Source organism: Chiloscyllium plagiosum, unplaced genomic scaffold (assembly GCF_037043375.1).
Source record: "Chiloscyllium plagiosum isolate Xiang-an unplaced genomic scaffold, Cpla_swu_hap1 HiC_scaffold_50, whole genome shotgun sequence".
Taxonomy (NCBI): domain Eukaryota; kingdom Metazoa; phylum Chordata; class Chondrichthyes; order Orectolobiformes; family Hemiscylliidae; genus Chiloscyllium; species Chiloscyllium plagiosum.
The window spans coordinates 46,953,607-46,976,230 of NW_028270188.1; the positions used below are offsets into that span (position 1 = coordinate 46,953,607).

Sequence of the window (22,624 nt, forward strand, 5' to 3'; positions counted from 1 at the left end):
CCGCGCTGTTAAAGGGTCAGTGCTGAGGGAGTGGGCACTGTCGGAGGGTCAGTGCTGAGGGAGTGCAGCACTGGTCGGGGGGGTCAGCGCTGAGGGAGTGCCGCGCTGTCGAGGGTCAGCGCTGAGGGAGCGCCGCACTGTCGGAGGGTCAGTGCAGAGGAGTGCCGCGCTGTCGAGGGTCAGCGCTGAGGGAGCGCCGCACTGTCGGAGGGTCAGTGCAGAGGGAGCGCCGCACTGTCGGATGGGTCAGTGCAGAGGGAGCGCCGCACTGTCGGAGGGTCAGTGCAGAGGGAGCGCCGCACTGTCGGAGGGTCAGTGCAGAGGGAGCGCCGCACTGTCGGAGGGTCAGTGCAGAGGGAGCGCCGCACTGTCGGAGGGTCAGTGCAGAGGGAGCGCCGCACTGTCGGAGGGTCAGTGCAGAGGGAGCGCCGCACTGTCGGAGGGTCAGTGCAGAGGGAGCGCCGCACTGTCGGAGGGTCAGTGCAGAGGGGAGCGCCGCACTGTCGGAGGGTCAGCGCTGCGGAGCGCCGCACTGTCGGAGGGTCAGCGCTGCGGGAGATCCGCACTGTCGGAGGGTCAGTACAGAGGGAGTGCCGCACTGTCGGAGGGTCAGTGCTGAGGGAGTGCAGCACTGTCGGAGGGTCAGTGCAGAGGGAGTGGGCACTGTCGGAGGGTCAGTGCAGAGGGAGTGCAGCACTGTCGGAGGGTCAGCGCTGAGGGAGTGCAGCACTGTCGGAGGGTCAGTGCAGAGGGAGTGGGCACTGTCGGAGGGTCAGTGCAGAGGGGAGTGCCGCACTGTCGGAGGGTCAGCGCTGAGGGAGTGCCGCACTGTCGGGAGGTCAGCGCTGAGGGAGTGCCGCACTGTCGGAGGGTCAGCGCTGAGGGAGTGCAGCACTGTCGGAGGGTCAGTGCTGAGGGAGTGGGCACTGTCGGAGGGTCAGTGCTGAGGGAGTGGGCACTGTCGGAGGGTCAGTGCAGAGGGAGTGCCGCACTGTCGGAGGGTCAGCGCTGAGGGAGTGCCGCACTGTCGGGAGGGTCAGCGCTGAGGGAGTGCCGCACTGTCGGAGGGTACAGCGCTGAGGGAGTGCAGCACTGTCGGAGGGTCAGTGCTGAGGGAGTGGGCACTGTCGGAGGGTCAGTGCTGAGGGAGTGCCGCACTGTCGGAGGGTCAGCGCTGAGGGAGTGCCGCACTGTCGGAGGGTCAGCGCTGAGGGAGTGCAGCACTGTCGGAGGGTCAGTGCTGAGGGAGTGGGCACTGCCGGAGGGTCAGTGCAGGAGGGAGTGCCGCACTGTCGGAGGGTCAGTGCTGAGGGAGTGCCGCACTGTCGGAGGGGTCAGTGCTGAGGGAGTGCCGCACTGTCGGAGGGTCAGTGCTGAGGGAGCGCCGCACTGTCGGAGGGTCAGTGCTGAGGGAGTGGGCACTGTCGGAGGGTCAGTGCTGAGGGAGTGCCGCACTGTCGGAGGGTCAGTGCTGAGGGAGCGCCGCACTGTCGGAGGGTCAGTGCTGAGGGAGTGGGCACTGTCGGAGGGTCAGCGCTGAGGGACGTTGTGCCGTGTACCTTGTCTAGTTTGGTCTGCCTGCTTCGGTAACTCAGTTATTTGTCTTCCAGGGGAAAAGGTTCGAGGTGAAGCCCCCAATGTGAGAAAATGTACCTCTTATAAACAGGTGCAGAAATCCATCATGGGGAAGCTGCTGTGCACGAATTTCCGAGTGGCCTTTGTTCCTGTGGAGACCAGAGTGCTCCAGGTATGGAAACCTGTACTAACCTGTCAGGACACTGGCCATCATTTGCCATGGTAATTGCTCTCAGTCTGTCACCAACATCCTGGGGCTGTGCTCCATTACACTTGACGGTCGGAGGGCCAGCGCTGAGGGAGTGGGCACTGTCGGAGGGTCAGTGCTGAGGGCGTGGGCACTGTCGGAGGGCCAGCGCTGAGGGCGTGGGCACTGTCGGAGGGCCAGCGCTGAGGGAGTGGGCACTGTCGGAGGGTCAGTGTTGAGGGAGTGGGCACTGTCGGAGAGTCAGTGCTGAGGGAGCGCCGCACTGTCGGAGGGTCAGTGCTGAGGGAGTGGGCACTGTCGGAGGTTCAGTGCTGAGGGAGTGGGCACTGTCGGAGGGCCAGCGCTGAGGGAGTGGGCACTGTCGGAGGGTCAGTGCTGAGGGAGTGGGCACTGTCGGAGGGCCAGCGCTGAGGGAGTGGGCACTGTCGGAGGGTCAGTGCTGAGGGAGCGCCGCACTGTCGGAGGGTCAGTGCTGAGGGAGTGGGCACTGTCGGAGGGTCAGTGCTGAGGGAGTGGGCACTGTCGGAGGGCCAGCGCTGAGGGAGTGGGCACTGTCGGAGGGTCAGTGCTGAGGGAGTGGGCACTGTCGGAGGGTCAGCGCAGAGGGAGTGCCGCACTGTCGGAGGGTCAGCGCAGAGGGAGTGCCGCACTGTCGGAGGGTCAGCGCTGAGGGAATGCCGCACTGTCGGAGGGTCAGCGCTGAGGGAATGCCGCACTGTCGGAGGGTCAGCGCTGAGGGAGTGCCGCACTGTCGGAGGGTCAGCGCTGAGGGAATGCCGCACTGTCGGAGGGTCAGCGCTGAGGGAGTGTCGCACTGTCGGAGGGTCAGCGCTGAGGGAGTGTCGCACTGTCGGAGGGTCAGTGCTGAGGGAGTGCCGCACTGTCGGAGGGTCAGCGCTGAGGGAATGCCGCACTGTCGGAGGGTCAACACTGAGGGAGTGCCGCACTGTCGGAGTGTCGCACTGTCGGAGGGTCAGTGCTGAGGGAGTGGGCACTGTCGGAGGGTCAGCGCTGAGGGAGTGCCGCACTATCGGAGGGTCAGCGCTGAGGGAGTGCCGCACTGTCGGAGGGTCAGCGCTGAGGGAGTGGGCACTGTCGGAGGGTCAGCGCTGAGGGAGTGCCGCACTGTCGGAGGGTCAACGCTGAAGGAGTGTCGCACTGTCGGAGGGTCAGTGCTGAGGGAGTGTCGCACTGTCGGAGGGTCAGTGCTGAGGGAGCGGGTGCTGTCGGAGGATCAGTGCTGAGGGAGTGGGCACTGTCGGAGGGTCAGTGCTGAGGGAGTGGGCATTGTCGGAGGGTCAGCGCTGAGGGAGTGCCGCACTGTCGGAGGGTCAGCGCTGAGGGAGTGCCGCACTGTCGGAGGGTCAGTGCTGAGGGAGTGCCGCACTGTCGGAGGGTCAGCGCTGAGGGAGTGGGCCCTGTCGGAGGGTCAGTGCTGAGGGAGTGCCGCACTGTCGGAGGGTCAGTGCTGAGGGAGTGCCACACTGTCGTAGAGTCAGTGCTGTGGGAGTGCCGCACTGTCGGAGGGCCAGTGCTGAGGGAGTGCCGCACTGTCGGAGGGCCAGTGCTGAGGGAGTGCCGCACGGTCGGGAGGGTCAGTGCTGAGGGAGTGCCGCACTGTCGGAGGGTCAGCGCTGAGGGAGTGGGCACAGTCGGAGGGCCAGTGCTGAGGGAGTGCCGCACGGTCGGAGGGCCAGTGCTGAGGGAGTGCCGCACTGTCGGAGGATCAGTGCTGAGGGAGTGGGCACTGTCGGAGGGTCAGTGCTGAGGGAGTGCCGCACTGTCGGAGGGTCAGTGCTGAGGGAGTGGGCACTGTCGGAGGGTCAGTGCTGAGAGAGTGGGCACTGTCAGAGGGTCAGTGCTGAGGGAGTGCCGCACTGTCGGAGGGTCAGTGCTGAGGGAGTGCCGCACTGTCGGAGGGTCAGTGCTGAGGGAGCACCGCACTGTCCGAGGGTCAGTGCTGTGGGCGTGCCGCACGGTCGGAGGGTCAGCGCTGAGGGAGTGGGCACTGTCGGAGGGTCAGTGCTGAGGGAGTGCTGCACTGTCGGAGGGTCAGTGCTGAGGGAGTGCCGCACTGTCGGAGGGTCAGTGCTGAGGAAGTGCCGCACTGTCGGAGGGTCAGTGCTGAGGGAGCGCCGCACTGTCGGAGGGTCAGTGCTGAGGGAGCGCCGCACTGTGGGAGGGTCAGTGCTGAGGGAGTGCCGCACTGTCGGAGGGTCAGTGCTGAGGGAGCGCCGCACTGTCGGAGGGCCAGTGCTGAGGGAGGGTCGGTCTCCACATATCCTCTTGGCTGAATGTAAAAGATCCTGCAGCTAATATTCTATCCGGGAGTGTGGAAAATTCTGTCATATCCCGGGGAGGGAATGTCTGTTCTTCTAAAGTAAAAGTGGCCATTGTCCCAGAGGATACGAGAGAGAGCGAGACCTGGTGATGGGTCAACATGTCAAGGGGAGAGGTTGGTCATGTCAGCCAGAGCAGGAACTGGACCCACACTCTTCACATCATTCTATTGGAGAGCAGCTGTTCAGCCAATTGAGCTAACCGCCACCAAACCTATCCCGCTATCCATCAGTAACATGCATTTTCTATCAGTTGGCAAATTGCAGTTTGTGGTTGCTTGCTTTGCCACTGGGCGTTCCTGTGTGGGAAGTGGGTATGGCATGTTGTGCTCGTTTCCTCTTGGGTTTGACTCTCTAACCCACTGTTTGTGTGTGAGCCTGAGGCTATCTCCAGTCAGTGAGCCTGCTCCCTCTGACCCTGGAGCTGGCCGGTTCAGGCCAGTCTGAAGACTGTGTGCCTGGGCTGGGACTATAGGGGAATGTCTTTTTTTTTTTCTCTCTCTCTCTCTCTCTCTCTGATCTGCCCCTATCATTAATAAAGCTCCTTGCCTTCCCCTGCAGGGCCCTGCTGGTCAGAGGCACCTCCTTGGAGCTGATGACGTTACCTTGTCATCCATTGACCGTGTGGTAGCTGGTGAGTTGGCTTCTGACTTGTCATTTGGTGCAGAGGGACTGTGTACCTGTGTCTGTGTGTGCATGTATGTTTGTATGTATGTGTGTATTTCCATGTGTCAAAGTCAGGAGAATAGGAGAGTCTGGAAGAAGGCTATTCTGCCCAGTGAGCCTCAGCATGCTCTGGAGTGATAGTGAACTGATGGGATAGCAAAGCAATCCCAGCAGCTCCTGAACAGGCTGAAGGAGCAGCCCGGGGATCCCGGCTCCTGAGGGGAACCATCTGCAGCCTCACCCGACCAAGGGAAACCAGGGGAAGTGCCTGGCTCTGCTTCGGTACCATCTCAGGTCCTGCCCCAGGGATGACCTTCACCCAGATCTGGCCAAACTCTCCATTCACCTGGGATTGGGGTTGGAAGCAGGATTTGCAATGGCCATGACCTGGAATCAGGTCCTTCCCCTGCTCAGGGACCTATGTCCCTGTCTGGCAGTGCCCGTATACCCCTCATCCAGTGCCCTGTGTCATCAGAACATAACAAGCACAAGTAGGAGTAGGCCATTCGGCCCCTCATGGCTGATCTTTTCACGGCCTCAGCTCCACTTACCCGCCAGCTCACCATACTGGTCAAACATCAATCTATCTTTACCTTAAAAAACATTTGAAGAGCTAGCCCTAACTGCTTCACTGGGCAGGGAATTCCACCAATTCCCAACCCTTTGGGTGAAGACGTTCCTCCTCAGCTCCGTCTGAAAGCTGCTGCCCCTTATTCTCCGGTCACACCCCCTTGTCCCCACCTGGCAGTCTCTCTGTCCCACTCGTCTGATGCCCTGTGGCCAGCAGCTGTACCTAGTGGCCTCTGTACCCTTACCCAGCTCTCTGCCCACTTCTCCCCTGAGCTCACTGATCGCTGCACCGACCCTAACCCTTCTGCTTTTGACCCAGCTCTGGTTGCACATCCCCAATTGCTCCTGAACTGAGTGACATGCTCAGCCGTTTCAGAGGTGCTGTTAACCCCGTTGTTGGGGGGCCAGGAAGCAATATCAGTTTTCTATCCCTGAAGGGCAGGAGGTGGGACTTTCCTGAGGGATCCTTGGTGGTTGGTCCCCTTTTGTATGGAGATGAAGGAATATAACTCAGTTCCAGCAAGGTCCCTGGCTTTGCTCGAGAGAACAGGAGCATTTGGACTTGTTAGTGTGCACCCTGCAGAGATGGCTGCTCAGCACTGACCTGATGAATGTTTTGTATTTTGCAGTGAACAGCTCCCGAAACAAACTTCTGCTAGCCACCTCCAGCCTGAAAGCCCAAGCCCGAGAGCTCCTGATTTACTGCAAGGATTTCCGCCTCTTACACTTTCAGTTTGAACATGAACCCCGTACTGATGAGGTACACTTCACTCTGTGTTTTTCTCCACTCCCCACATTCCCCTCAGCCAGTCTAAAGATCCTGCAACCCCACCTCTTTCAACATCGCAGTCCAGGAATAACCAACCACTCTCCCTGACCCCCCTGTCTCAGGGCCCACACTTAGATAACACTGGGCCTTATATAGTCAGAACATCTTGGGCTCCATAACCAGGTTATCTCAGGGCAGGAGAGAGGAGGACAGTGTGGGTTACACAGTGGTAATTCAGCACAGCTGACACTCACTGTGTAACTGTACAGAGTCAGTGTTTATTCAGCAGGGTAAGGGTCACTCACTGTGTAACCGTACAGAGTCAGTGTTTATTCAGCAGGGTAAGGGTCACTCGCTGTGTAACCGTACAGAGTCAGTGTTTATTCAGCAGGGTAAGGGTCACTCACTGTGTAACCGTACAGAGTTAGTGTTTATTCAGCAGGGTAAGGGTCACTCACTGTGTAACCGTACAGAGTCAGTGTTTATTCAGCAGGGTAAGGGTCACTGTGTAACCGTACAGAGTCAGTGTTTATTCAGCACGGTAAGGGTCACTCGCTGTGTAACCGTACAGAGTCAGTGTTTATTCAGCAGGGTAAGGGTCACTCGCTGTGTAACCGTACAGAGTCAGTGTTTATTCAGCAGGGTAAGGGTCACTCTCTGTGTAACCGTACAGAGTCAGTGTTTATTCAGCAGGGTAAGGGTCACTCACTGTGTAACCGTACAGAGTCAGGGTTTATTCAGCAGGGTAAGGGTCACTCACTGTGTAACCGTACAGAGTCAGGGTTTATTCAGCAGGGTAAGGGTCACTCACTGTGTAACCGTACAGAGTCAGTGTTTATTCAGCAGGGTAAGGGTCACTCGCTGTGTAACCGTACAGAGTCAGTGTTTATTCAGCAGGGTAAGGGTCACTCACTGTGTAACCGTACAGAGTCAGGGTTTATTCAGCAGGGTAAGGGTCACTCACTGTGTAACCGTACAGAGTCAGTGTTTATTCAGCAGGGTAAGGGTCACTCACTGTGTAACCGTACAGAGTCAGTGTTTATTCAGCAGGGTAAGGGTCACTCACTGTGTAACCGTACAGAGTCAGTGTTTATTCAGCAGGGTAAGGGTCACTGTGTAACCGTACAGAGTCAGTGTTTATTCAGCAGGGTAAGGGTCACTCACTGTGTAACCGTACAGAGTCAGTGTTTATTCAGCAGGGTAAGGGTCACTGTGTAACCGTACAGAGTCAGTGTTTATTCAGCAGGGTAAGGGTCACTCACTGTGTAACCGTACAGAGTCAGGGTTTATTCAGCAGGGTAAGGGTCACTGTGTAACCGTACAGAGTCAGTGTTTATTCAGCAGGGTAGGGGTCACTCACTGTGTAACCGTACAGAGTCAGTGTTTATTCAGCAGGGTAAGGGTCACTCACTGTGTAACCGTACAGAGTCAGTGTTTATTCAGCAGGGTAAGGGTCACTCACTGTGTAACCGTACAGAGTCAGGGTTTATTCAGCAGGGTAAGGGTCACTCACTGTGTAACCGTACAGAGTCAGTGTTTATTCAGCAGGGTAAGGGTCACTCACTGTGTAACCGTACAGAGTCAGTGTTTATTCAGCAGGGTAAGGGTCACTCACTGTGTAACCGTACAGAGTCAGGGTTTATTCAGCAGGGTAAGGGTCACTGTGTAACCGTACAGAGTCAGTGTTTATCCAGCAGGTAAAGGGTCACTCACTGTGTAACCGTACAGAGTCAGTGTTTATTCAGCAGGGTAGGGGTCACTCACTGTGTAACCGTACAGAGTCAGTGTTTATTCAGCAGGGTAAGGGTCACTCACTGTGTAACCGTACAGAGTCAGTGTTTATTCAGCAGGGTAAGGGTCACTCACTGTGTAACCGTACAGAGTCAGTGTTTATTCAGCAGGGTAAGGGTCACTCACTGTGTAACCGTACAGAGTCAGTGTTTATTCAGCAGGGTAAGGGTCACTCACTGTGTAACCGTACAGAGTCAGTGTTTATTCAGCAGGGTAAGGGTCACTGTGTAACCGTACAGAGTCAGTGTTTATTCAGCAGGGTAAGGGTCACTCACTGTGTAACCGTACAGAGTCAGGGTTTATTCAGCAGGGTAAGGGTCACTCACTGTGTAACCGTACAGAGTCAGTGTTTATTCAGCAGGGTAAGGGTCACTCACTGTGTAACCGTACAGAGTCAGTGTTTATTCAGCAGGGTAAGGGTCACTCACTGTGTAACCGTACAGAGTCAGTGTTTATTCAGCAGGGTAAGGGTCACTCACTGTGTAACCGTACAGAGTCAGGGTTTATTCAGCAGGGTAAGGGTCACTCACTGTGTAACCGTACAGAGTCAGTGTTTATTCAGCAGGGTAAGGGTCACTGTGTAACCGTACAGAGTCAGTGTTTATTCAGCAGGGTAAGGGTCACTCACTGTGTAACCGTACAGAGTCAGTGTTTATTCAGCAGGGTAAGGGTCACTGTGTAACCGTACAGAGTCAGTGTTTATTCAGCAGGGTAAGGGTCACTCACTGTGTAACCGTACAGAGTCAGTGTTTATTCAGCAGGGTAAGGGTCACTCACTGTGTAACCGTACAGAGTCAGTGTTTATTCAGCAGGGTAAGGGTCACTCACTGTGTAACCGTACAGAGTCAGTGTTTATTCAGCAGGGTAAGGGTCACTCACTGTGTAACCGTACAGAGTCAGGGTTTATTCAGCAGGGTACAAATGACTGTTTTCTGAATTTTGCAGCTAATCTCCTTGATTGCTCGGAGCTGTCAACCAGTCTCTCCTCGGGAACTATTTGTGTTTGAGTTTGCTGTCGAAATGTCAAACACCATTGGTGAGATCCGAACGCATGCAGCTGCTACGGAAGTGTTTCCCTTCATTTAGGCTTCAAACATTTCTAAAGTCTTACACAGTTATCATTTGTAAACTGGAATCTGTCTTTTATCTTTACCTGTCTGACTGTGTGTGTGTGTGTCCCTCTCTCTCTCTCTCTGTTGCTGTCCCTCTCTCTCTCTGTTGCTGTCTCTCTCTCTCTCTGTTGCTGTCTCTCTCTCTCTCTGTTGCTGTCCCTCTCTCTCTCTGTTGCTGTCCCTCTCTCTCTCTGTTGCTGTCCCTCTCTCTCTCTGTTGCTGTCTCTCTCTCTGTTGCTGTCTCTCTCTCTGTTGCTGTCTCTCTCTCTGTTGCTGTCTCTCTCTCTGTTGCTGTCTCTCTCTCTGTTGCTGTCTCTCCCTCTGTTACTGTCTCACTTTCTCTCTCTCTGTTGCTGTCTCGTTCTCTCTCTCTGTCGTTGTCTCTGTCGCGTGCGCTCTCTGTCTGTCGTGCGCTCTCTGTCTGTCGTGCGCTCTCTGTCTGTCGTGCGCTCTCTGTCTGTCGTGCGCGCCCTCTCTGTGTCGCGCCCTCTCTGTGTCGCGCCCTCTCTGTGTCGCGCCCTCTCTGTGTCGCGCCCTCTCTGTGTCGCGCCCTCTCTGTGTCGCGCCCTCTCTGTGTCGCGCCCTCTCTGTGTCGCGCCCTCTCTGTGTCGCGCCCTCTCTGTGTCGCGCCCTCTCTGTGTCGCGCCCTCTCTGTGTCGCGCCCTCTCTGTGTCGCGCCCTCTCTGTGTCGCGCCCTCTCTGTGTCGCGCCCTCTCTGTGTCGCGCCCTCTCTGTGTCGCGCCCTCTCTGTGTCGCGCCCTCTCTGTGTCGCGCCCTCTCTGTGTCGCGCCCTCTCTGTGTCGCGCCCTCTCTGTGTCGCGCCCTCTCTGTGTCGCGCCCTCTCTGTGTCGCGCCCTCTCTGTGTCGCGCCCTCTCTGTGTCGCGCCCTCTCTGTGTCGCGCCCTCTCTGTGTCGCGCCCTCTCTGTGTCGCGCCCTCTCTGTGTCGCGCCCTCTCTGTGTCGCGCCCTCTCTGTGTCGCGCCCTCTCTGTGTCGCGCCCTCTCTGTGTCGCGCCCTCTCTGTGTCGCGCCATCTGTGTCGCGCCCTCTCTGTGTCGCGCCCTCTCTGCCTCGCGCCCTCTCTGCCTCGCGCCCTCTCTGCCTCGCGCCCTCTCTGCCTCGCGCCCTCTCTGCCTCGCGCCCTCTCTGTGTCGCGCCCTCTCTGTGTCGCGCCCTCTCTGTGTCGCGCCCTCTCTGTGTCGCGCCCTCTCTGTGTCGCGCCCTCTCTGTGTCGCGCCCTCTCTGTGTCGCGCCCTCTCTGTGTCGCGCCATCTGTGTCGCGCCCTCTCTGTGTCGCGCCCTCTCTGCCTCGCGCCCTCTCTGCCTCGCGCCCTCTCTGCCTCGCGCCCTCTCTGTGTCGCGCCCTCTCTGTGTCGCGCCCTCTCTGTGTCGCGCCCTCTCTGTGTCGCGCCCTCTCTGTGTCGCGCCCTCTCTGTGTCGCGCCCTCTCTGTGTCGCGCCCTCTCTGTGTCGCGCCCTCTCTGTGTCGCGCCCTCTCTGTGTCGCGCCATCTGTGTCGCGCCCTCTCTGTGTCGCGCCCTCTCTGTGTCGCGCCCTCTCTGCCTCGCGCCCTCTCTGCCTCGCGCCCTCTCTGCCTCGCGCCCTCTCTGCCTCGCGCCCTCTCTGCCTCGCGCCCTCTCTCTGTCGCGCCCTCTCTCTGTCGCGCCCTCTCTCTGTCGCGCCCTCTCTGTGTCGCGCCCTCTCTGTGTCGCGCCATCTGTGTCGCGCCCTCTCTGTGTCGCGCCCTCTCTGCCTCGCGCCCTCTCTGCCTCGCGCCCTCTCTGCCTCGCGCCCTCTCTGCCTCGCGCCCTCTCTGCCTCGCGCCCTCTCTCTGTCGCGCCCTCTCTCTGTCGCGCCCTCTCTCTGTCGCGCCCTCTCTCTGTCGCGCCCTCTCTCTGTCGCGCCCTCTCTGCGTCGCGCCCTCTCTGCGTCGCGCCCTCTCTGCCTCGCGCCCTCTCTGCCTCGCGCCCTCTCTGCCTCGCGCCCTCTCTGCCTCGCGCCCTCTCTGCCTCGCGCCCTCTCTGCCTCGCGCCCTCTCTGCCTCGCGCCCTCCCTCTGTCGCGCCCTCCCTCTGTCGCGCCCTCCCTCTGTCGCGCCCTCCCTCTGTCGCGCCCTCCCTCTGTCGCGCCCTCCCTCTGTCGCGCCCTCCCTCTGTCGCGCCCTCCCTCTGTCGCGCCCTCCCTCTGTCGCGCCCTCCCTCTGTCGCGCCCTCCCTCTGTCGCGCCCTCCCTCTGTCGCGCCCTCCCTCTGTCGCGCCCTCCCTCTGTCGCGCCCTCCCTCTGTCGCGCCCTCCCTCTGTCGCGCCCTCCCTCTGTCGCGCCCTCCCTCTGTCGCGCCCTCTCTCTGCCTCGCGCCCTCCCTCTGTCGCGCCCTCCCTCTGTCGCGCCCTCCCTCTGTCGCGCCCTCCCTCTGTCGCGCCCTCCCTCTGTCGCGCCCTCCCTCTGTCGCGCCCTCCCTCTGTCGCGCCCTCCCTCTGTCGCGCCCTCCCTCTGTCGCGCCCTCCCTCTGTCGCGCCCTCCCTCTGTCGCGCCCTCCCTCTGTCGCGCCCTCCCTCTGTCGCGCCCTCCCTCTGTCGCGCCCTCCCTCTGTCGCGCCCTCCCTCTGTCGCGCCCTCCCTCTGTCGCGCCCTCCCTCTGTCGCGCCCTCCCTCTGTCGCGCCCTCCCTCTGTCGCGCCCTCCCTCTGTCGCGCCCTCCCTCTGTCGCGCCCTCCCTCTGTCGCGCCCTCTCTCTGTCGCGCCCTCTCTCTGACTCGCACCCTCCCTCTGTCGCGCCCTCCCTCTGTCGCGCCCTCCCTCTGTCGCGCCCTCCCTCTGTCGCGCCCTCCCTCTGTCGCGCCCTCCCTCTGTCGCGCCCTCCCTCTGTCGCGCCCTCCCTCTGTCGCGCCCTCCCTCTGTCGCGCCCTCCCTCTGTCGCGCCCTCCCTCTGTCGCGCCCTCCCTCTGTCGCGCCCTCCCTCTGTCGCGCCCTCCCTCTGTCGCGCCTCCCTCTGTCGCGCCCTCCCTCTGTCGCGCCCTCCCTCTGTCGCGCCCTCCCTCTGTCGCGCCCTCTCTCTGTCGCGCCCTCTCTCTGTCGCGCCCTCCCTCTGTCGCGCCCTCCCTCTGTCGCGCCCTCCCTCTGTCGCGCCCTCCCTCTGTCGCGCCCTCCCTCTGTCGCGCCCTCCCTCTGTCGCGCCCTCCCTCTGTCGCGCCCTCCCTCTGTCGCGCCCTCCCTCTGTCGCGCCCTCCCTCTGTCGCGCCCTCCCTCTGTCGCGCCCTCCCTCTGTCGCGCCCTCCCTCTGTCGCGCCCTCCCTCTGTCGCGCCCTCCCTCTGTCGCGCCCCCTCTGCGTCGCGCCCCCTCTGCGTCGCGCCCTCTTTCTCTGTCGCCGTCTCCCCCCCCCCCCCTCTGTCGCCGTCTCCCCCCCACTGTCGCCGTCTCCCCCCCACTGTCGCCGTCTCCCCCCCTCGTCGCCGTCTCCCCCCCCTGTCGCCGTCTTCCCCCCACTTGTCGCCGTCTGCCTCTCTCTCTCTTGGTCGCTCTCTCTGCCGCTGTCTCCCTCTCTCTCTCTGTCGCTCTGTCCGTCTCTCTCTCGCTGTCGCCGTCTGTCTCTCTCTCTCTCTCTCTCTCTCTCTCTCGGTCGCTCTCTCTCTCGCTGACGCTGTCTGTCTCTCTGTCGCTCTCTTTCTCTCCCCTACCTGCCCATTGCCTCCTGTCTGAGTCTCTCTGTTGTCTGTCTCCTGACCTCTATCCCACCCTGCCCAGACCCCGTGAACTCGAATCCTCAGCAGGAGTTTGAAGCAACGCGGATGTTTGAGACGCACTTAGACTGGGAGTTTGAGCTGGCCAGGACTGGAGCATTAGGCTGGCGTGTTAGCCTGGTCAATGAGCGATTTGAAGTGTCAGCAAGGTAAAGTCACACCAAGATCTCTCACGTCCACAATCACAGAAACACTGTCTCTCATTTCCACAGCAGACTCTCAGACTGTTTATCCAGTCAAAGGAAGGAGAGAGTTTCTCAGGTGCCAGCAATGGCCCCTCAATGAACAGACCAACTTCTGCTGCAATGACATATCATTGTAACGGGACATCCAGGAAAGTGTAACTGAACAAAGAGACCTTGGAGTGCAGGTTCATAGCTCCTTGAAAGTGGAGTCTCAGATAGATAGGATAGTGAAGGTGGTGTTTGGTATGTTTTCCTTTATTGGTCAGAGTATTGAGTACAGGAGTTGGGAGGTCATGTTGCAGCTGTACAGGGCATTGGTTAGGCCACTGTTGGAATATTGCGGGCAATTCTGGTCTCCTTCCTATCGGAAAGATGTTGTGAAACTTGAAAGGGTTCAGAAAAGATTTACAAGGATGTTGCCAGGGTTGGAGGATTTGAGCTATAGGGAGAGGCTGAACAGGCTGGGGCTGTTTTCCCTGGAGCATCAGAGGCTGAGGGGTGAGGTTTACAGAATTATGAGGAGCATGGATAGGATAAATAGACAAGGTCTTTTCCCTGGGGTGGGGGAGTCCAGATTAGAGGGCAAAAGAGAGCTACAGGGCAACTTTTTCACGCAGAGGGTGGTACGTGTATGGAATGAGCTGCCAGAGGATGTGGTGGAGGCTGGTACAATTGCAACATTTAAGAGGCATTGGATGGGTATATGGATAGGAAGGGTTTGGAGGGATATGGGCCGTGTGCTGGCAGGTGGGACTAGTTTGGGTTGTGATATCTGGTCGGCATGGACGGGTTGGACCGAAGGATCTGTTTCCATGCTGTCCATCTCTATGACTCTGAACTGATAGTCAGGATTTTAAAAAAGGGACCCATCGCACCAGTACTGTACCCGTGTTATACAGGGACAGACCTGTCCCCACCAGTACTGTACCCCAGTGTTACACAGTGACAGACCTGTCCCCACCAGTACTGTACCCTAGTGTTATACAGGGACAGACCTGTCCCCCACCAGTACTGTACCCCAGTGTTATACAGTGACAGACCTGTCCCCACCAGTACTGTACCCCAGTGTTATACAGTGACAGACCTGTCCCCACCAGTACTGTACCCCAGTGTTATACAGGGACAGACCTGTCCCCCACCAGTACTGTACCCCAGTGTTATACAGGGACAGACCTGTCCCCCACCAGTACTGTACCCCAGTGTTATACAGGGACAGACCTGTCCCCCACCAGTACTGTACCCTAGTGTTATACAGGGACAGACCTGTCCCCCACCAGTACTGTACCACAGTGTTATACAGGGACAGACCTGTCCCTACCAGTACTGTACCCCAGTGTTATACAGGGACAGACCTGTCCCCCACCAGTACTGTACCCCAGTGTTATACAGGGACAGACCTGTCCCCCACCAGTACTGTACCCCAGTGTTATACAGGGACAGACCTGTCCCCCACCAGTACTATACCCTGTGTTATACAGGGACAGACCTGTCCCCCACCAGTACCGTACCCCAGTGTTATACAGTGACAGACCTGTCCCCACCAGTACTGTACCCCAGTGTTATACACTGACAGACCTGTCCCCACCAGTACTGTACCCCAGTGTTATACAGTGACAGACCTGTCCCCACCAGTACTGTACCCCAGTGTTATACAGTGACAGACCTGTCCCCACCAGTACTGTACCCTAGTGTTATACAGGGACAGACCTGTCCCCCACCAGTACTGTACCCCAGTGTTATACAGTGACAGACCTGTCCCCACCAGTACTGTACCCCAGTGTTATACAGTGACAGACCTGTCCCCACCAGTACTGTACCCCAGTGTTATACAGGGACAGACCTGTCCCCCACCAGTACTGTACCCCAGTGTTATACAGGGACAGACCTGTCCCCCACCAGTACTGTACCCCAGTGTTATACAGGGACAGACCTGTCCCCCACCAGTACTGTACCCTAGTGTTATACAGGGACAGACCTGTCCCCCACCAGTACTGTACCACAGTGTTATACAGGGACAGACCTGTCCCCACCAGTACTGTACCCCAGTGTTATACGGGGACAGACCTGTCCCCACCAGTACTGTACCCCAGTGTTATACAGAGACAGACCTGTCCCCACCAGTACTGTACCCCAGTGTTATACGGGGACAGACCTGTCCCCACCAGTACTGTACCTGTGTTATACGGGGACAGACCTGTCCCCACCAGTACTGTACCCGTGTTATACAGTGACAGACCTGTCCCCACCAGTACTGTACCCCAGTGTTATACAGTGACAGACCTGTCCCCACCAGTACTGTACCCGTGTTATACGGGGACAGACCTGTCCCCACCAGTACTGTACCTGTGTTATACGGGGACAGACCTGTCCCCACCAGTACTGTACCCGTGTTATACAGTGACAGACCTGTCCCCACCAGTACTGTACCCGTGTTATACGGGGACAGACCTGTCCCCACCAGTACTGTACCCGTGTTATACAGTGACAGACCTGTCCCCACCAGTACTGTACCCGTGTTATACGGGGACAGACCTGTCCCCACCAGTACTGTACCCGTGTTATACAGTGACAGACCTGTCCCCACCAGTACTGTACCCCAGTGTTATACAGTGACAGACCTGTCCCCACCAGTACTGTACCCGTGTTATACGGGGACAGACCTGTCCCCCACCAGTACTGTACCCAGTGTTATACAGTGACAGACCTGTCCCCCACCAGTACTGTACCCGTGTTATACGGGGACAGACCTGCCCCCACCAGTACTGTACCCCAGTGTTATACAGTGACAGACCTGTCCCTACCAGTACTGTACCCCAGTGTTATACAGTGACAGACCTGTCCCCACCAGTACTGTACCCCAGTGTTATACAGTGACAGACCTGTCCCCACCAGTACTGTACCCCAGTGTTATACAGTGACAGACCTGTCCCCACCAGTACTGTACCCCAGTGTTATACAGTGACAGACCTGTCCCCACCAGTACTGTACCCCAGTGTTATACAGTGACAGACCTGTCCCCACCAGTACTGTACCCCAGTGTTATACAGTGGCAGACCTGTCCCCACCAGTACTGTACCCCAGTGTTATACAGTGACAGACCTGTCCCCACCAGTACTGTACCCCAGTGTTATACAGTGACAGACCTGTCCCCACCAGCACTCTACCCCAGTGTTATACAGGGACAGACCTGTCCCCACCAGTACTGTACCCCAGTGTTATACAGTGACAGACCTGTCCCCACCAGCACTGTACCCCAGTGTTATAAAGGGACAGACCTGTCCCCACCAGTACTGTACCCCAGTGTTATACAGTGACAGACCTGTCTCCACCAGTACTGTACCCGTGTTATACGGGGACAGACCTGTCCCCACCAGTACTGTACCCCAGTGTTATACAGTGACAGACCTGCCCCCACCAGTACTGTACCCCAGTGTTATACAGGGACAGACCTGTCCCCACCAGTACTGTACCGGTGTTATAAAGGGACAGACCTGTCCCCACCAGTACTGTACCCCAGTGTGATACAGTGACAGACCTGTCCCCACCAGTCCTGTACCCCAGTGTTATACAGAGACAGACCTGACCCCACCAGTACTGTACCCCAGTGTTATACAGTGACAGACCTGTCCACACCAGTACTGTACCCCAGTGTTATACAGTGACAGACCTGTCCCCACCAGTACTGTACCCTAGTGTTATACAGGGACAGACCTGTCCCCCACCAGTACTGTACCCCAGTGTTATACAGTGACAGACCTGTCCCCACCAGTACTGTACCCCAGTGTTATACAGTGACAGACCTGTCCCCACCAGTACTGTACCCCAGTGTTATACAGGGACAGACCTGTCCCCCACCAGTACTGTACCCCAGTGTTATACAGGGACAGACCTGTCCCCCACCAGTACTGTACCCCAGTGTTATACAGGGACAGACCTGTCCCCCACCAGTACTGTACCCCAGTGTTATACAGGGACAGACCTGTCCCCCACCAGTACTGTACCACAGTGTTATACAGGGACAGACCTGTCCCCACCAGTACTGTACCCCAGTGTTATACAGGGACAGACCTGTCCCCCACCAGTACTGTACCCCAGTGTTATACAGGGACAGACCTGTCCCCCACCAGTACTGTACCCCAGTGTTATACAGGGACAGACCTGTCCCCCACCAGTACTATACCCTGTGTTATACAGGGACAGGCCTGTCCCCCACCAGTACCGTACCCCAGTGTTATACAGTGACAGACCTGTCCCCACCAGTACTGTACCCCAGTGTTATACACTGACAGACCTGTCCCCACCAGTACTGTACCCCAGTGTTATACAGTGACAGACCTGTCCCCACCAGTACTGTACCCCAGTGTTATACAGTGACAGACCTGTCCCCACCAGTACTGTACCCTAGTGTTATACAGGGACAGACCTGTCCCCCACCAGTACTGTACCCCAGTGTTATACAGTGACAGACCTGTCCCCACCAGTACTGTACCCCAGTGTTATACAGTGACAGACCTGTCCCCACCAGTACTGTACCCCAGTGTTATACAGGGACAGACCTGTCCCCCACCAGTACTGTACCCCAGTGTTATACAGGGACAGACCTGTCCCCCACCAGTACTGTACCCCAGTGTTATACAGGGACAGACCTGTCCCCCACCAGTACTGTACCCTAGTGTTATACAGGGACAGACCTGTCCCCCACCAGTACTGTACCACAGTGTTATACAGGGACAGACCTGTCCCCACCAGTACTGTACCCCAGTGTTATACGGGGACAGACCTGTCCCCACCAGTACTGTACCCCAGTGTTATACAGAGACAGACCTGTCCCCACCAGTACTGTACCCCAGTGTTATACGGGGACAGACCTGTCCCCACCAGTACTGTACCTGTGTTATCCGGGGACAGACCTGTCCCCACCAGTACTGTACCCGTGTTATACAGTGACAGACCTGTCCCCACCAGTACTGTACCCCAGTGTTATACAGTGACAGACCTGTCCCCACCAGTACTGTACCCGTGTTATACGGGGACAGACCTGTCCCCACCAGTACTGTACCTGTGTTATACGCGGACAGACCTGTCCCCACCAGTACTGTACCCGTGTTATACAGTGACAGACCTGTCCCCACCAGTACTGTACCCGTGTTATACAGGGACAGACCTGTCCCCACCAGTACTGTACCCGTGTTATACAGTGACAGACCTGTCCCCACCAGTACTGTACCCGTGTTATACGGGGACAGACCTGTCCCCACCAGTACTGTACCCGTGTTATACAGTGACAGACCTGTCCCCACCAGTACTGTACCCCAGTGTTATACAGTGACAGACCTGTCCCCACCAGTACTGTACCCGTGTTATACGGGGACAGACCTGTCCCCCACCAGTACTGTACCCAGTGTTATACAGTGACAGACCTGTCCCCCACCAGTACTGTACCCGTGTTATACGGGGACAGACCTGCCCCCACCAGTACTGTACCCCAGTGTTATACAGTGACAGACCTGTCCCTACCAGTACTGTACCCCAGTGTTATACAGTGACAGACCTGTCCCCACCAGTACTGTACCCCAGTGTTATACAGTGACAGACCTGTCCCCACCAGTACTGTACCCCAGTGTTATACAGTGACAGACCTGTCCCCACCAGTACTGTACCCCAGTGTTATACAGTGACAGACCTGTCCCCACCAGTACTGTACCCCAGTGTTATACAGTGACAGACCTGTCCCCACCAGTACTGTACCCCAGTGTTATACAGTGGCAGACCTGTCCCCACCAGTACTGTACCCCAGTGTTATACAGTGACAGACCTGTCCCCACCAGTACTGTACCCCAGTGTTATACAGTGACAGACCTGTCCCCACCAGCACTGTACCCCAGTGTTATACAGGGACAGACCTGTCCCCACCAGTACTGTACCCCAGTGTTATACAGTGACAGACCTGTCCCCACCAGCACTGTACCCCAGTGTTATAAAGGGACAGACCTGTCCCCACCAGTACTGTACCCCAGTGTTATACAGTGACAGACCTGTCTCCACCAGTACTGTACCCGTGTTATACGGGGACAGACCTGTCCCCACCAGTACTGTACCCCAGTGTTATACAGTGACAGACCTGCCCCCACCAGTACTGTACCCCAGTGTTATACAGGGACAGACCTGTCCCCACCAGTACTGTACCCGTGTTATACAGGGACAGACCTGTCCCCACCAGTACTGTACCCCAGTGTTATACAGTGGCAGACCTGTCCCCACCAGTACTGTACCCCAGTGTTATACAGTGACAGACCTGTCCCCACCAGTACTGTACCCCAGTGTTATACAGTGACAGACCTGTCCCCACCAGCACTGTACCCCAGTGTTATACAGGGACAGACCTGTCCCCACCAGTACTGTACCCCAGTGTTATACAGTGACAGACCTGTCCCCACCAGCACTGTACCCCAGTGTTATAAAGGGACAGACCTGTCCCCACCAGTACTGTACCCCAGTGTTATACAGTGACAGACCTGTCTCCACCAGTACTGTACCCGTGTTATACGGGGACAGACCTGTCCCCACCAGTACTGTACCCCAGTGTTATACAGTGACAGACCTGCCCCCACCAGTACTGTACCCCAGTGTTATACAGGGACAGACCTGTCCCCACCAGTACTGTACCCGTGTTATACAGGGACAGACCTGTCCCCACCAGTACTGTACCCCAGTGTGATACAGTGACAGACCTGTCCCCACCAGTCCTGTACCCCAGTGTTATACAGAGACAGACCTGACCCCACCAGTACTGTACCCCAGTGTTATACAGTGACAGACCTGTCCCCACCAGTACTGTACCCCAGTGTTATACAGTGACAGACCTGTCCCCACCAGTCCTGTACCCCAGTGTTATACAGAGACAGACCTGACCCCACCAGTACTGTACCCCAGTGTTATACAGTGACAGACCTGTCCCCACCAGTACTGTACCCCAGTGTTATACAGTGACAGACCTGTCCCCACCAGTACTGTATCCCAGTGTTATACAGGGACAGACCTGACCCCACCAGTACTGTACCCCAGTGTTATACAGGGACAGACCTGTCCCCACCAGTACTGTACCCCAGTGTTATACAGTGACAGACCTGTCCCCACCAGTACTGTACCCCAGTGTTATACAGGGACAGACCTGTCCCCACCAGTACTGTACCCCAGTGTTATGCAGTGACAGACCTGTCCCCACCAGTACTGTACCCCAGTGTTATACAGTGACAGACCTGTCCCCACCAGTACTGTACCCCAGTGTTATACAGTGACAGACCTGTCCCCACCAGTACTGTCCCCCAGTGTTATACAGGGACAGACCTGTCCCCACCAGTACTGTACCCGTGTTATACAGGGACAGACCTGTCCCCACCAGTACTGTACCCCAGTGTGATACAGTGACAGACCTGTCCCCACCAGTCCTGTACCCCAGTGTTATACAGAGACAGACCTGACCCCACCAGTACTGTACCCCAGTGTTATACAGTGACAGACCTGTCCCCACCAGTACTGTACCCCAGTGTTATACAGTGACAGACCTGTCCCCACCAGTACTGTACCCTAGTGTTATACAGGGACAGACCTGTCCCCCACCAGTACTGTACCCCAGTGTTATACAGTGACAGACCTGTCCCCACCAGTACTGTACCCCAGTGTTATACAGTGACAGACCTGTCCCCACCAGTACTGTACCCCAGTGTTATACAGGGACAGACCTGTCCCCCACCAGTACTGTACCCCAGTGTTATACAGGGACAGACCTGTCCCCCACCAGTACTGTACCCTAGTGTTATACAGGGACAGACCTGTCCCCCACCAGTACTGTACCACAGTGTTATACAGGGACAGACCAGTCCCCCACCAGTACTGTACCCCAGTGTTATACAGTGACAGACCTGTCCCCCACCAGTACTGTACCCCAGTGTTATACAGTGACAGACCTGTCCCCACCAGTACTGTACCCCAGTGTTATACAGTGACAGACCTGTCCCCCACCAGTACTGTACCCCAGTGTTATACAGGGACAGACCTGTCCCCCACCAGTACTGTACCCTAGTGTTATACAGGGACAGACCTGTCCCCCACCAGTACTGTACCACAGTGTTATACAGGGACAGACCTGTCCCCCACCAGTACTGTACCCCAGTGTTATACAGTGACAGACCTGTCCCCACCAGTACTGTACCCTAGTGTTATACAGGGACAGACCTGTCCCCCACCAGTACTGTACCCCAGTGTTATACAGTGACAGACCTGTCCCCACCAGTACTGTACCCCAGTGTTATACAGTGACAGACCTGTCCCCACCAGTACTGTACCCCAGTGTTATACAGGGACAGACCTGTCCCCCACCAGTACTGTACCCCAGTGTTATACAGGGACAGACCTGTCCCCCACCAGTACTGTACCCTAGTGTTATACAGGGACAGACCTGTCCCCCACCAGTACTGTACCACAGTGTTATACAGGGACAGACCTGTCCCCACCAGTACTGTACCCCAGTGTTATACAGGGACAGACCTGTCCCCCACCAGTACTGTACCCCAGTGTTATACAGGGACAGACCTGTCCCCCACCAGTACTGTACCCCAGTGTTATACAGGGACAGACCTGTCCCCCACCAGTACTATACCCTGTGTTATACAGGGACAGACCTGTCCCCCACCAGTACCGTACCCCAGTGTTATACAGTGACAGACCTGTCCCCACAGTACTGTACCCCAGTGTTATACACTGACAGACCTGTCCCCACCAGTACTGTACCCCAGTGTTATACAGTGACAGACCTGTCCCCACCAGTACTGTACCCCAGTGTTATACAGTGACAGACCTGTCCCCACCAGTACTGTACCCTAGTGTTATACAGGGACAGACCTGTCCCCCACCAGTACTGTACCCCAGTGTTATACAGTGACAGACCTGTCCCCACCAGTACTGTACCCCAGTGTTATACAGTGACAGACCTGTCCCCACCAGTACTGTACCCCAGTGTTATACAGGGACAGACCTGTCCCCCACCAGTACTGTACCCCAGTGTTATACAGGGACAGACCTGTCCCCCACCAGTACTGTACCCCAGTGTTATACAGGGACAGACCTGTCCCCCACCAGTACTGTACCCTAGTGTTATACAGGGACAGACCTGTCCCCCACCAGTACTGTACCACAGTGTTATACAGGGACAGACCTGTCCCCACCAGTACTGTACCCCAGTGTTATACGGGGACAGACCTGTCCCCACCAGTACTGTACCCCAGTGTTATACAGAGACAGACCTGTCCCCACCAGTACTGTACCCCAGTGTTATACGGGGACAGACCTGTCCCCACCAGTACTGTACCTGTGTTATACGGGGACAGACCTGTCCCCACCAGTACTGTACCCGTGTTATACAGTGACAGACCTGTCCCCACCAGTACTGTACCCCAGTGTTATACAGTGACAGACCTGTCCCCACCAGTACTGTACCCGTGTTATACGGGGACAGACCTGTCCCCACCAGTACTGTACCTGTGTTATACGGGGACAGACCTGTCCCCACCAGTACTGTACCCGTGTTATACAGTGACAGACCTGTCCCCACCAGTACTGTACCCGTGTTATACGGGGACAGACCTGTCCCCACCAGTACTGTACCCGTGTTATACAG

The 22,624-nt window shown here is 57.3% G+C and overlaps 1 protein-coding gene across 2 annotated transcripts in view; it reads left to right on the forward strand.

The window, feature by feature from the left end:
• The first annotated feature begins 1,609 nt into the window (after positions 1–1,609).
• Positions 1,610–22,624, forward strand: part of mtmr11 (myotubularin related protein 11) — a 73,137-nt gene continuing 52,122 nt past the window's right edge. Inside the window, exons 1-5 of one of the 2 annotated variants that reach the window (XM_087985015.1) lie at positions 1,610–1,747; positions 4,684–4,756; positions 5,988–6,118; positions 8,864–8,954; positions 12,768–12,912. In XM_087985015.1, the coding sequence (XP_087841141.1) occupies positions 1,682–1,747; positions 4,684–4,756; positions 5,988–6,118; positions 8,864–8,954; positions 12,768–12,912 (506 nt within the window). In that variant the 5' untranslated portion in view covers positions 1,610–1,681. The remainder of the gene's footprint in view (positions 1,748–4,683; positions 4,757–5,987; positions 6,119–8,863; positions 8,955–12,767; positions 12,913–22,624) is intronic. The other variant, XM_087985016.1, reaches the window with a different exon arrangement.